The following is a 13,052-nucleotide window of genomic DNA, read 5'->3' on the forward strand; positions in this document are numbered from 1 at the left end:
ATTCATTCATGCATGCATTCATTCATGTTTTCATTCATGCATGCATGCGTGCATTCATTCATTCATGCATGCATTCATTCATGTTTTCATTCATGCATGCATGCACTGACTGGCCATGCCCCGAGTCCTTCTTGGGTTACTGGTCCTGTATTCTCAACTATTTAACCTGAGGGAGGTGCAGGGGACAGGAGAAGTGCTCTGGAAGCCTCTGCCAAGTCCCAGCAACAGCAGTAGCGCCCCCCACCCCGACCCTGGCCCCAGCTCAGCATTTGTCCCAGGCAGATGTAGGCAAATATCTGTGTCTTCTCCCACCTCAGAGGGAGCACCCAGCCTAGCTCTGCTCTACACTTTAGGCCGACGCTTTTCCTCGTCCCCTGCACCACTGGGACAGACCAGTGACCTATGGGAAGAGGGCCACCCTGGCCCTCCCATCAGAGCCGTCGCTGAACTCCCCTCCGGGAGCTGCTGAGAAGGAGGACTCGAGGAACAGCAGGCAGGCATAGACTCAATGACAGTGGGTCCTGTCCTAGGCCTTGTCGGTCCCTGCCTGCCTGCTACCCGGCAAGGGTTCTGAGTACTGGTGCTGCCACCCCCCAAAGCCAATGAGAGGTTCCAAGGCCCAGCTCTGAAGTCCCGGGGGTCAGGGGATGACAAGGAGGGGTGCTGCTGCTGCCCCTCCTGCTCTGGCGTCCCCCTACCCCCCACCCCCACCCCAGGTGTCAGACCATCATGCTGATGGGTACCAATCTGGCCTAGCTGGGCACCCATGCCCCCAGGGAGGGCTAAGGGACAGAGCTACCCTCCTTAACAAAGGCCGGGAAGCCAGGCCTGCCCAGGCTAACTAAGGGCTCATTGCCCTCTAGTGGCCAGTGGGGACCCTGCAGACATCCCAGGCACTGCCCTTCCAGGCTCTCACCGCCAACCGGTGACCAAGCCCCTTTCTGCAAAGGAGCTAACCAGAGAACTCTTCCCCCGAGTCTCCCGGCCCCTTTCCCCGTGGGACGCTGCATTTAAAGACTGGAAAGGCTTGGCCTGGACAGCTGGGACCTCTGCCTTCCCAGACCCAAAGGACTAGGACCCAGCCCCAGCCCTCTGAGGGCCAGGGAGTGACAGAGGGCAGAGCTGGCACCAGCAGGGGGACAGTCAGGGGCACAGGCAGAGAGAAGGCTATTGGGATGGAGTCATCAGACCAGGAGGCCAATGCTGGGTCCACACAAGCTGCCCCTTCCTCGTCTCTGAGCCTCTATTTCCTCCTTGGGCCCAGAGAGTCATAGTCCATCCCCCTCTCTAACAATTAGAGTGCTTCCTGTATAGGTTATTTGGTGAGGTAGTGAGCTCCTTGTCCTTAGCGATGTTCAAATGGAGGCTGGCTGAACTCTGCCGGGGGAGTGGGGGTAGAATTCCTGCTTGGGATGCCCTTCCAGCTCCAAAATTCTCTCTTTACTCTACAAGGGCAGATCCTCCTTGCTTTCTCAAGGGTGGGTCTCCTGTTCACCTGCCTCCCCCTCCTTGAAAGTTCATGGCTCCATCTGTCCCAAGTCCCTGCAGCTAAACCAGGGCCAGTTTCCAACCACTGTCCAGCCATGGCCGCCTGTGTGACTCAGGGAGCTGTTCACACTCTGAACCTCAGAGGCTCCAGAAGCCCTTCCCTGCTCCCCCGTGGTGCCCAGGGCTAGCAGCTGGCCTGGAGCAGTGATCCAGGCAGGGGGCAACTCACTCCTTCTCAGCTTGGGGTAAGCTTGCCCCTCCCCGCCAGACACTTTGCTGCTGTCGTGGGCATGGGCAAGTGAGGCCCTGGGTCTCTCCCTGTGGCTCCCCGGGGAGAGATGGGGCAGTGTGGAGAAGAATACCCCAGGGAGATTTGCTCACTGGACATGGGTAGATCAGGACAGGACTCAGACTGCAAAATGCCAAAGGTTTATTTCTAATCAACCAGATGAACATTTTTGGATGAGGAGAAGGAGCCTGTTGGTGCCTGTCCCCAAGCAGAGCCCCAGCCAGGCCAGGGATGAGGGCAGGGAGCAGAGCCATACCTGGCACCCCACTCCCTTGAGGAGAAAGAGTCCAGAGCCAGATACAACCCAGGCCTCCCAAAGTCTGTTCAGAGACCCCCCTACTTCTGCTACCTGACTTCAAATGGGTCTCAGAGAACCTTTCACTTTGGGCTGCGCAGACGTTGGCCAGCAGCTCAGGAATAAGGCTGGACCATGGCGGTGTGGTGGTGGGGCCCGGTACAAACAGAACAGCTGTGCACAGGTGCTGGGCAGGGGAGGGAGGGGCCGGGCCTTAGGGGCTCCAGAGGGGATTGACCAGCGCTTGTGACAGTCAGTGCTGTTGCGCCTAGTAGCGGACACATGGAAGCCCAACTGGCGAGCCATGGGGAAAGCCCAGAGCAGTGTGGCTGGTGCCAGTCAGCCGCAGACACCCAGACAGCATCAGCTTCCCCCGTCGGATGCCCAGGAAGCTAGCACACAGGTCTCATCCTGCCAGCCACTTGCCTACGCTGGCATTCTAGCCAGACAGGGCCAGCTGCAGGTGGCAAAGGGGGAAGCTGCCAGTGACTCTGGAAGCATCCGGGAGTGGTCCCAGAGAGGCTTAAGCTATGTCAGTAATGGAAGTTGAAATGAGGAGGAAACAGAGATGTCTAGGAGGCTGGGCCTGGGGGCCTGGGGGCTTTGTCCCCAGCCCTCACCCAAAGCGGTCTTGGGGCCCTTTTATCTCCGGGGCTGGGAGCTGGGTGCAGCTCTTCGCCGGTGCAGGCTCTGCTCATCCTGGTGCACCAGGGTTCCCTGCTCTTGGCTCGGGGCTGACTCATCCTCCTTGTCACTACTCTTGATGTCTAGACTGTCACACCGTGAGCTCTGGCAGCCACACTCCTCCACCTGGGTGAAGGCAAAGGCCAGGTGGGAGCCATCTGGGCAGCTCAGAGACACGTTCCTCTGACTGGTCCTCAGCTCTCGGCAGCACTGGCAGCGATGTTCCACCACGTTGGCCTCGAAGGAGTAGCTGCCGGGGAGAATCGGGAGAATGAAGCTGGGGTCCTGGGTGCCCAGGGTGGCCCCCAGCTGAGCCCTCTGAGCCAGGTCTGTGTACCTCTGCATTCCCTCCATCTTCTCTCTCTCTCTCTCTCTCTCTCTCTCTCTCTCTCTCTCTCTCTCTCTCTCTCTCACACACACACACACACACACACACACACACACACACACACACACACACACACACCTGGTCTGGCCAACATGGGGTATGAGGAAAGGTACAGCTCTTGGAATCAGGAAAGCCCTGGGTTCAGACTCCATCACTGACACCCTCTATTGTGTGCCTTCCAACCCCTTCTCGGCCTCAGTTTCCTCATCAGTAATATGGGCATGATAACAGCTGTAGCGACTCCCTCCCAGAGTTTTGTGAGGTTCCAATAAGATCATGTCTATAAAGTGCTCTCCAAGCACCACTGTGACCTCTCTCACTACAGCCACTTCTGGGCACTCTGTGTCTGCCTGCTTCTCTCCATTCCCACAACACCTAACTCCTGGGTTGAGCAGATCAAGCTAGAATTGACCTGGGAGACCACCTAGCCTAGGCCCCTCCTTGTACCAAGAATGAAACAGATCTGGAGAGGGGAAGGGACTTGGAGAGGGGAAGGGACTTGTCCAGGGTCACGAATCTGGCACCAGAGCCTCTGGCTCTTCCAGTGCCACTGTGCCTTGCTAGCCCGTGGGCTCTGACCTACCCAGGGGGACATTCGAAGCTCTCAGCCCCTGACCCCTTGCCTCCTCCACTCTCATTTCCCAGCTTCTCTCTGGCCCTTCACTCCTGTCCTCTGCCCAGGCCCTGTTTGGCCAGCCCATTAACACCCTGCAGGCCTGAGCCATCTGCTCTCCCCTCAGGTCCTGGGTGGCCTGCTACCAAGGCTCCTGGGTGACAGAAAGGGCGCCATGCAGCACAGAGCCCAGCGATGTGAAGGTTGGCAGGAAGGGCACCGGGCACTCACATGGACATTGTGTCTCCGCAGTTCCCCTGGCAGTAGGTCACTTCCAGCGGGGTGGAGGAGTTGCAGCTGCCCTTCCGGATGACTTGAGTATGGCGACCCATGGCACAAGGATAAACCTCTGAAGCAGAGACAGAACATTCGAGGTCACAACCCTGAGGAGCAGATGGGGCCGGTCAAGGGGCTGTGTCCAGGTGGACAGAGCCACAGGGGTGGGGCAGGGGCCCACTCCCAGGGCAGGCTCCTGGGTCAGGTCTGTGCTGCTCTCCTGTCTGGCTTCTCCAGGGTGATTTTGACCCTCCACCTTCCCTCCCAGCCCCTGCCTCAGCCTCTCCTGGGGGAACCCAGATTTCCAGTCGGGTGGGCAGCCAAGAAGGAAGGATCAAGGCTCACTTACGGGACGGTGATGGGCACACAAGGCAGCAGCCATCTTCGCTCCTTCTGACTTGGTCCTGTGTATGTGGGGAGACAACAGTCATTCATAGCCAGTGCCCAGTGGGACAGTGGGACAGTGGACAGGAGCAGGCTGGCCTTGCCCTCTGCTCAGCCTCCTCTGCCCTCCTCTTCCCCAGAGTCTTGGCCCTAACAGGACTTCCTTTGGCTGTCTGGAGATTCAGAAGTGAGGAGGGGAGGGGAGACCCCACCAACCTCCAGGAGAGGACAGAACAGGGCAGGCTGGGGTCTAGCCCAGCCTCCAGGGAGACTCAAGGGAAGGAAGAGGCTTCTCGTAACACCCAACTCTAGACACCCCCACCCCACTTGGCCATGACAGGACCCAGGTCTTGGGCCGAGGGGGAGGCCCTGGTCATCATCTACAGATTCCTTTGCTCCCTGGGGGAGAAAGAAAGTGAGCCCTCTCCCCCCTGAGCTTACCGGGGAGCAGAGGGTAGGGGGACAGGCCTTCTTCACAGTCACCAAAATGAGCTGGCCATTGACCTCTTCACACTCATACTGAACACATTTATTCCCAGGCCTAGACCAGGTTTTTCCTGGCTGAAAGGGACAAGAGAAGGGGCAGGGAATGACAACCCAGACTTGGCCGTACTCACACCTATCCAGTCCATAAGCATTTCTCTGTGAAGCCCTTCCTGTGTGCCCAGCCCTGGGTCCAGGGCTTCCCTACTGTGGACGGCAGCACTGGACAAGGCCGCCCCACCCTCCCCTCTCCCCTTGGGCATTCCTCTAGGGCATGGACCCTCTTCCTTCATCACCCCCTTACTGAGCCCCAACTGACTGGCTGGCACAGCACAATCGGGAGGGATTGTGGGGATGGACAGGCATGGGCCCTGGCTCAGGTTTGTGCAGGGGCATGATCGGTGGGTGGGCTTCTGCCTCTGAGCTTGGACCTTACCCGCCCTGCCACTGAAATATGCCCACCCGCAGAGCCCAGGCAGGGGAGGGCACTTCTGCCTGCAGAGAAGGTTTGCTGAGTCTACAGCTGGGGGGAGAGAGGGAGGAGTGCAGCGGGCCTGGCTCACTCACCTGGACCAGCTGCACCGAGCTGTCATTGACTTGCACCACACAGGCCACCTGCACACATTCACCACAGCACTGGCCCGACCTCTCTTGGTACTTGGAGCCCTAGGGCACAAGGGGCAAGGAGATCCAGGGTGAGATTCACCCGGCTATGACCGCTCCCTGCCCCCCAGAGGAGATGCCTGGGCAACAGGACACTCACCACTGGACAGTGGGTGTCACAGACTTTGGCCTCACACTTGATGACATAGGTCTTGGACTCTGGGTTGCTATCAGGGACACAGCTGCACGTTTCACAGGGACCAGAGGACACTGCAGCTCCAGGCTAGAAGAGGAGGCAAGAGGCAGGGCCGAGGTTAGTGCCGGTGGGCCCCATCTCTACTCTCTCCTGCCTGAGTGGGCACTGGCCAGCTGTGAGGGTCTGCAGCTTGCCAGGGGTGCCCGGCCATCCTGGAGAATGGTGCAGCCCCCGCCCACCCCATGTCCTCACGGAGGACAGCAGGTGGAAGTGGGCAGTGCCTCCAGGCCAGCCTGAAAGGCCACCGTCTTCCTTCCTTGGAGGGCCACTGTCATTTCTTGCTCTCTCCTAATTAGATTAAATGAACATTGACTGTCTCCCCTAGGCAAGGTCAGAGAGGAGCCTGGGGGCAGGTCCTCTGCCTTTCTCCAGACTGTCCTCAGGGTGCCTCAGAAGGTGGAGTGAGCCCCCAGCTCAGGGTCCTATCTGATAAGTGACTATGCAGCCTTTGCCGGCAGGCCCCCAGGGAGGGCAGCCCTTTCCACGCTGGGACAGCTCTCCGGGCTGGTGTTCTCCAGGGCCTCTCCCTGGAAGGTCCTTCCGCCCTGCGGCCCCTCCTCCCACAGCCTCCATTTTGAGAAGGACCCAAGCCAATCAGGCCTCGTTTGTCCCACGCCACACTCCTTTCTCTCAGGGCTTTGTCACTGTTTTCCCACGTAAGCACTTGCCCCTCTCAGCTGCCATCTTCCCCCCATTAGAATGGAAGCCCCCTGAAGGCAGCTTGTCTTTCTATCAGCTTGCATTTGTGCCCCTAGAACTTAGCCCAGTGCCTGACACACAGGAAGCACTCGTTGACTTGGCCTGACTCAGAGACACGCCTGCATCTCTGGCCCAGAACAGAAAGTCCCCATGGGCCAGGCTGGCCAAGTACGAAGGCAGCTCCAGAGGCCTGCACCTTCCAGATCTCTGCTATGCAAGTCCTAGTCACAGCCTGAGGAAGGCAGAACCACCGTCTCCCACACACACCCCGGACCCCTGGAAATGCCCTCATTGTTAGCTCGGAGGGCACCAAGCCCAGAGCAAAAACAATGGGAAGAGCTGCCCCGGGCGGTAGGCCTGGCAAAGGAGGCAATGCAATCTGCAGGCCGGTGATGGTCCTTCAACTCCTCCCTTATCAGAGCAGAGCAGAAGGCTGGGGCAGAGCATGGCCAGGAAGGACTAGGAGCCCTGGGCACCCAGCAGCTCCAGGCAGGAGGAGTTTCCCCAACCTTCCTTCCTTGGGCCTTCTGCCTGGCACAGAAATACTCACCTCCACAGGCTCTCCACTGGGGCCCGTGCACCAGGCTGAAAGACAGGAGAAGAGAGGCAGGCTGTAGGCAAAGGCCTTGTTTTCAGAGGGCAGCCCTCGACCTCCAAAACATCCACTGGCTTGTGGTGCTTGGGGAAGAAGAACTTCACAGAAGCACCCCAGTGGGCTAAGTGGGACAAACCCCAGGGCTGGCTGGCACACACGCCTCCTGGCCAGGGATGAGCTCATTGGCCCTCTCATGCACCCAAAGCCACCCTTCCAGAGACCAACCACCTTCTCTGGAAACCACCAGCTGGTCCAGATGCCCTTTTGAGCCCCATCTAGTTGGGATTCCAGGATTATGCCACAGGAGTGCAAGCATATCACTTACTGTGGCACTCAAGTGGTGTGGCTGGCACACAGATGTTGGAGTTGGAGCTGAAGAGTGTGGTGCCATTGGGGCAGAAGCATCCTTCTGTTAACAGGCTGATGTCATCAGCAATGCTAAGGGAAAAGAGAATCAGATCTCGACACAATCCTTCTCAGTCCTGGTTCCATCCCAGGGCCAGTGGGGAAGCCAACAGCCTGTCTGGATTATCTCGGGTGGGAGTGGGTACCAAGGGAAGCAGACAAAGGCTGACCACCTTCTCACAAACTCTAAATGGGGACCCAGGGCCGAGGAGTGTTCCACATTCGAAGTTAAAGAACCAGGGTAGAGGCAGGTGTCCATGGACCTAATTCAACGACTTACATCAGGCTGGTGTTGATGCTTCCCTGAGGATTTTGGCAGGTGTGCGGGTAGATTGGACCACATGCCTGGTATGCTTTGTTACCAGGACAGGTAAGGGCTATATGAGAAGGGAAAAACTGTACTCAGGAGGCATAGCCTTGGAGCACTAACTCCCTCAAGAGCTGAGCCCTGACTCCTTCCAAGTCCATGCCTTATGTGTGGAGCTCCAGCCCAGTGCCCTCTACCCATCCTGTGCTCTTCCTAGAAGATAATGTTCATCATGCCAACCCCAGCTCCAGAGCTCTCAACCCCAAACTTCTGCCACAGCCAGAACCCTCACTTCATTTTCTTCTCTCTACTCCCCAACTCTATGTTCAGTCAGAGAAGTATTGGGTCTGGCACTTCCTAGCCGTGAGATCTTTATTATCCCCATCTATAAAATGAGCGGGTTGGACTCTAATTTCTGATCTTGATCTTATCGCCACATCCTATGTGGTAGCCGCTGCCTCTCACACATCTCTGTGTTTTAGACTCATGTCCTTGGTAGATGCCCAGTTTTGAAGGACTAACTGAGTCAGAGATGGGGAGGCTACTGGTGTGGAACTTGGAGTCAGACAAGCTGAGTTTGAGCCCAACTTGGCTATCTAGGACCATGTGACCTTAGACAAGTCCCTTCCTTTATCTCTAAATGGAGGGGATTGGAACCAACAACCATTAGAGCTCCTTCCCCTTCTATCTAGTGATGGGATGGACTTCCCAAGCCTTCCACCTTTCCTCAGGCCCCCAGGTCAACTTCATCCCATTTCCTGTGCCGGGCCAAAGAAACAAAGCAGGATCACTCACAACATTGACCCTGGGTCTCGTGCCTCCACTCGATACACACGCCTTGTGCTGCACAGAGGGATGCATACAGCTCCAAGCCTGAGCACCATACTCTGCCTTCAGGGATGTGGCATTGGTCATACACACAACCCTCAAAGTAGGGCTCTGGTGGTATGACATGATGACATGCTTCAAAGACCCTTTAAAAATAGGAGCCAGAAGTCAGCAGTTGATGGTGTCCCAGGGGTGCCCAGGCAGCCTAGTCTGGGCTCATCTGGCCCTGGCTTGGGCCATGCAGAGGGAGCCTGGATCTCAGAGCCTTCCCACAGCCCATAGAACCAAGCCATCGGAACCAACACCTCTTGGCCTCAGTTCCCATGTGTCAGACTGACTTCAGGGTTAGAATGATGGGAACTGTCCAGCAGCACACTTCGCTCTCTTCCCTGTTCTTCCTAAGCATCTCCTCAGGACTGTCACGGCTCTCAATAAACCCTTTCTAACTTCCCACTAACACCTGGCGGAGGGCCCTGCTCTGTAAGGAAAGGATTATAGAATCTGCTACTGTGAGGCACATGGAAGCTCAGTGATCCCTATCCACCTGCCACTCCCACCCGGTGCCCAGCTCCCCTCTGCAACATCTGAAAGCTTCACCGTGGAGACTGCTGGTCACAGAGGGCTCACTCCCTCACCAGACAAATCATTCTTGTTGGGGAGCCCCAGGTTTTAGAGAGCTCCTTCCCAAGGGGAGCTGAAATTGAACCCCTGTTCATATCTCTGCCTGAGCCCACATTTAACTCTTCGGGCCCCTACTTCCTGTCTGTGCTCCTTGGTTTCTTACTTGCTCATAATCAGCTTGCAGAGAAGAGAAGGTGGGCATGACTTGGGTGTTGTACGGGAAGGTATTGTGGGGGTGGGAGTGGGGGATGGTCCATAGCAGTAAGGCTGGTTGGGCACATGGTACTTCCAGGAGCCAGACATTTGAGAGCAGGAGGACACAATCTTCCCATCAGGTAGGCGGCACTCATCTTTCTTGTCATTGGTACATGTCCCTGCAGGAGAGTATATGGTGTCACTGAGAGCTCAGGAGAAACCTACTCAGAGATGGTGGAGCATTTTTTACGAAGCCCAATCTGCTTGTTTGGAAGCTGCAGGGCCGAAGGGAGCCCTGTGATAGAAGCCAGAACACCTGGGTCATGACTCACTACCACCACAAGCCTTACGTAAATCAACCTGCCTCAGTTACCCTGCTTTATCTCTGGACCTAGAAATAAAATCAGGATAATGTTCTCATGAGGGATTCAGCTGCTAATTCCCTGAGATTTTTTGGGGAAGGTAAGGGCATGAGGCATCAAGGCCTTCCCTCAAGCTTACCTTCAAATAGGTATTAGGCCCAAGCCCATACAAGTACTCTAGCCAGCCTAGCTGCCCAAGTCCAGCCAGATCCCTCATCAGCAGAGACACCCCATGACTTTTTCTCCTTTGGGGGGTAGGCACATGGGTGAGGCCATGAGAGCCCAGGCACTTACCACACTGCCCTTCTGTGTTGTTGCCAAACTTGGTGAAAGGCACCTCAACTGAAAAGAGCAGCCCGCTGAACATGACCTGGACACCAATCTCCGGGATGGTGACAAACATCTTAATGCCCAGGGTGGAGATCACAATGCCATCTTTCTTGAACCCTGCACTGACAGTCCTGTTGTTGAAGATAACCTGGGGGCAGAGTCACGGTTAACGACAAACAATGAGTCAGAGGGATTGCACTTAGGTGTGACTGCCCCTGCTGAACACGGCTCCTATTCCAATGCTGGCTCCTTTACCTAATTCAAATACCTCCTGGGGAAAGGAGCTGGACCAGACAGCCTGGCAGGCTGTCCAAGTCAGCACATGTGAATCACTTGGTTAGGCCACCCCAGCCCTGGGGAAAGGGATCTGGGGGGGCCCTCTCTGTACCTCAGTCCCATGTGGAGCATCCTTGAAGCCATCCTTCCTCCTGCACTGGCAGAGCCTTCAGGGGCCCAAGTGCAGTTCCACCCACAAGGAGAGGGAGGAGGAGGGGAAGAACGAGCCACCATTTGCCTCTTGCTATCACCCAGCTTGTTTCTGCCATGGTGCCTGGCATGTGCCCTTGCTGAGAGTCCTGCTTGCTGGGCAGGGCTATACCCTCATTCTGTGTGGTGATCTGGGCCCCCCTCCCACCTCCCATCTGGAGTCCAAGACACCAAGAAGCAGCTCAAATGAGCAGGCTGCAGCAGGTCCTTTTGCATAGCTAGGACCTCCCAGGAAAAGAAGCCCTTCCCACCTCATTCTCCATCACTCCGTGGACCAAAGTCCGGATGAGCACAACGCGATTGCCTTTGTACTCAACAGTGATCGACCGAGGGCAGGACAGGCCATCCCGGGCACCACAGAAGTAGTTGTCAATGAGCACCCGGAAGTGGTCATAGACGGAGTGGATTTGCTGCACTAGCACATATGTGCAGTTGTCCAAGAAAGTGTAGTAGACACCATCAAAGGTGATGTAGTGAGGATCTCCCCAGCCACTGCACACACCTGGCAAGAGAAGGAGGGGGAAGGGGGCCAATGAACAGCATGTAAGCCACCAGGGACCCTTCATGATGAGGGGCCGTGGCCAGCTTGTGCTGTCCTTCAGGGGCATGAAGGATAGAAGAAGGTAGACAATTCTGCCCTCAGCCTCTGCTGACCAGTGTTTGTTACAGTGTGTACAGTGAGAATCTCATGTTCCAGTCAACTGGACTGCACCAAACCCATCCCCTGGCCATTGGCAAGGCTCTCCCCTGACACACAGGTCTTCTACACAAGCCCTTTAGCATCTCAACACAACATTCCTGGTTATGGTGAGTGCCTGTGTGCCCTATTCTTGGGGAAACTGGAAACAAGGAGCAGGTCCCCTTTCCTTGAATCCTTCCAAGATTCAGAGACCTTGCCTTTACTCTCTGCACATCAGCAAGAGCAATAACTGGAATTTTTGAACTCGGGACCTGCTTCTGACATAAATGATATCAGGCATGTCCTATTTCAGGGAAGGTGGGGAGGTGCTGCCTCTGCACACAGACACTGGTGGGTATTAGCAGGAGAGGGACAGCAGGGCCTGAGGAGGGGGGAAATGAGAGAGTAGCTTCCTCTTTGATTAGTTATTCTGGCTAATTAAGCACTAATCTCTGCTGTCTGCATGATGCTCAAAAACTGGTAGCTGCCTCAGTTCAGCATTCTGGACACATCCTCCACTGGTCTCAACTCACTGTGGAGCCATCAACTTGGGCTCCACTCTCAGTCACTCACATTGACACTCATAATGGTAGCAGCAGTGCTCAGCATCATCATAGACCTTCACAGGAGGGTAGCCATTAGCACAGGACATCTTCTTCACCGCAGGGCAGCTCACAGGTGTCAGTGTGATCACATCATCACCCTCACAGGTGGCTTTCTTGCACTTGTGTATGGACCAGGTCTCTCCTTTCTGTGAAAGAAAGGATACAGATTTGGAACTAGGGTCTTGAAGCTCAAGTGAAGGCCCAGAAGAGGGGTGGGGGAGTAGCTCCAGTGATTTCCTGATGTGATCAATTGCAGGATTCTTCTCTAGTGTGCCATTCAGAAAGGAAGGTACTAAACACATAAAGAAGTCGCCAAGTTCCTGGAGGCCCCTACAAATCCAGTTACAAATCCCATTAGTAGAACATCTCTTGTATTCCAGTAGAGGAATGGAGCCCTTTATGTGGATCAGAATGGGTCTTCCTCTAGTACTTACTCTATTACCTTGTTCGGCTCCAAGTTATGTCTGAGACCCTTTCCAATACCAACTCACCCCCTTTGGGACGATTCCAACACTTGTATCAGTGACCCTGGCATACCTCCTGAGACAACTCTTTCCCCTTGAGTGTTCACCCATTACTTCTGACTCAGCATACTGAAAAACTACCATTTTTCTCAAAGCCAAATTATGCTCTCCACTTCTCTATTTCTTGTAACGATCTTCCCAGACACCCCAACTTCAGATTCTTAAGTAATTTAAGCAAACTTTGGAAAATTCCTACACACAACTCTTGAAACTGTTCCCCCGCAAGGTCAGTCCCCGCTGTGCCAAAGACGTCCAACTAACTTTTCTGGGTGGTACTGCATTCAGACAATCTCTCGACTTTGTTGGCGTGACTGGAGAGAGAGATGAAGATGCTGATGGCAACGTGAGAGTGGATGATGATGTGGCTGTGACTGTGGCCGTGGCTGCCGATGCAGAGGTTGATGATGATTGGGATAGGACGGGAGCAGGAGCTGAAGTGGGGCAGATTGTTGCTATCCTTCTCACACTACAGTCTTTGTTGCAAAGAGCAGAGTAACAATGCCCTGTGTGATCTGTCTGGTTGTATATGAGAGTTCCTGTGGGGTAAAAATCAAGCTTTGAATGAGAGTGTACTTGGAAAAGCAGCTGGAATGAAGGGGGAAGGCTCATTTCACTTGATTTTGCTGTTATTGCTAGCGTGAATGTTTGTTTCATGCT

The 13,052-nt window shown here is 55.4% G+C and overlaps 1 protein-coding gene across 1 annotated transcript in view; it reads right to left on the bottom strand.

Moving 5' to 3' along the window:
• Nucleotides 1-1,969: 1,969 nt before the first annotated feature.
• Nucleotides 1,970-13,052, bottom strand: part of LOC110197177 (mucin-5AC) — a 35,040-nt gene continuing 23,957 nt past the window's right edge. Inside the window, exons 31-45 of the mRNA XM_078148896.1 lie at nt 12,657-12,931; nt 11,840-12,017; nt 10,839-11,089; nt 10,066-10,249; nt 9,378-9,588; nt 8,561-8,739; nt 7,739-7,835; nt 7,379-7,491; nt 7,009-7,043; nt 5,664-5,786; nt 5,468-5,566; nt 4,859-4,978; nt 4,383-4,437; nt 3,989-4,106; nt 1,970-3,006 (exon numbers count right to left, since the gene is read on the bottom strand). Coding sequence (XP_078005022.1) covers nt 2,715-3,006; nt 3,989-4,106; nt 4,383-4,437; nt 4,859-4,978; nt 5,468-5,566; nt 5,664-5,786; nt 7,009-7,043; nt 7,379-7,491; nt 7,739-7,835; nt 8,561-8,739; nt 9,378-9,588; nt 10,066-10,249; nt 10,839-11,089; nt 11,840-12,017; nt 12,657-12,931 — 2,330 coding nt within the window. The 3' untranslated portion in view covers nt 1,970-2,714. The remainder of the gene's footprint in view (nt 3,007-3,988; nt 4,107-4,382; nt 4,438-4,858; nt 4,979-5,467; nt 5,567-5,663; nt 5,787-7,008; nt 7,044-7,378; nt 7,492-7,738; nt 7,836-8,560; nt 8,740-9,377; nt 9,589-10,065; nt 10,250-10,838; nt 11,090-11,839; nt 12,018-12,656; nt 12,932-13,052) is intronic.

Source organism: Phascolarctos cinereus, unplaced genomic scaffold, assembly GCF_003287225.1.
Source record: "Phascolarctos cinereus isolate Bilbo 61053 unplaced genomic scaffold, phaCin_HiC Scaffold_9;HRSCAF=440, whole genome shotgun sequence".
NCBI lineage: Eukaryota > Metazoa > Chordata > Mammalia > Diprotodontia > Phascolarctidae > Phascolarctos > Phascolarctos cinereus.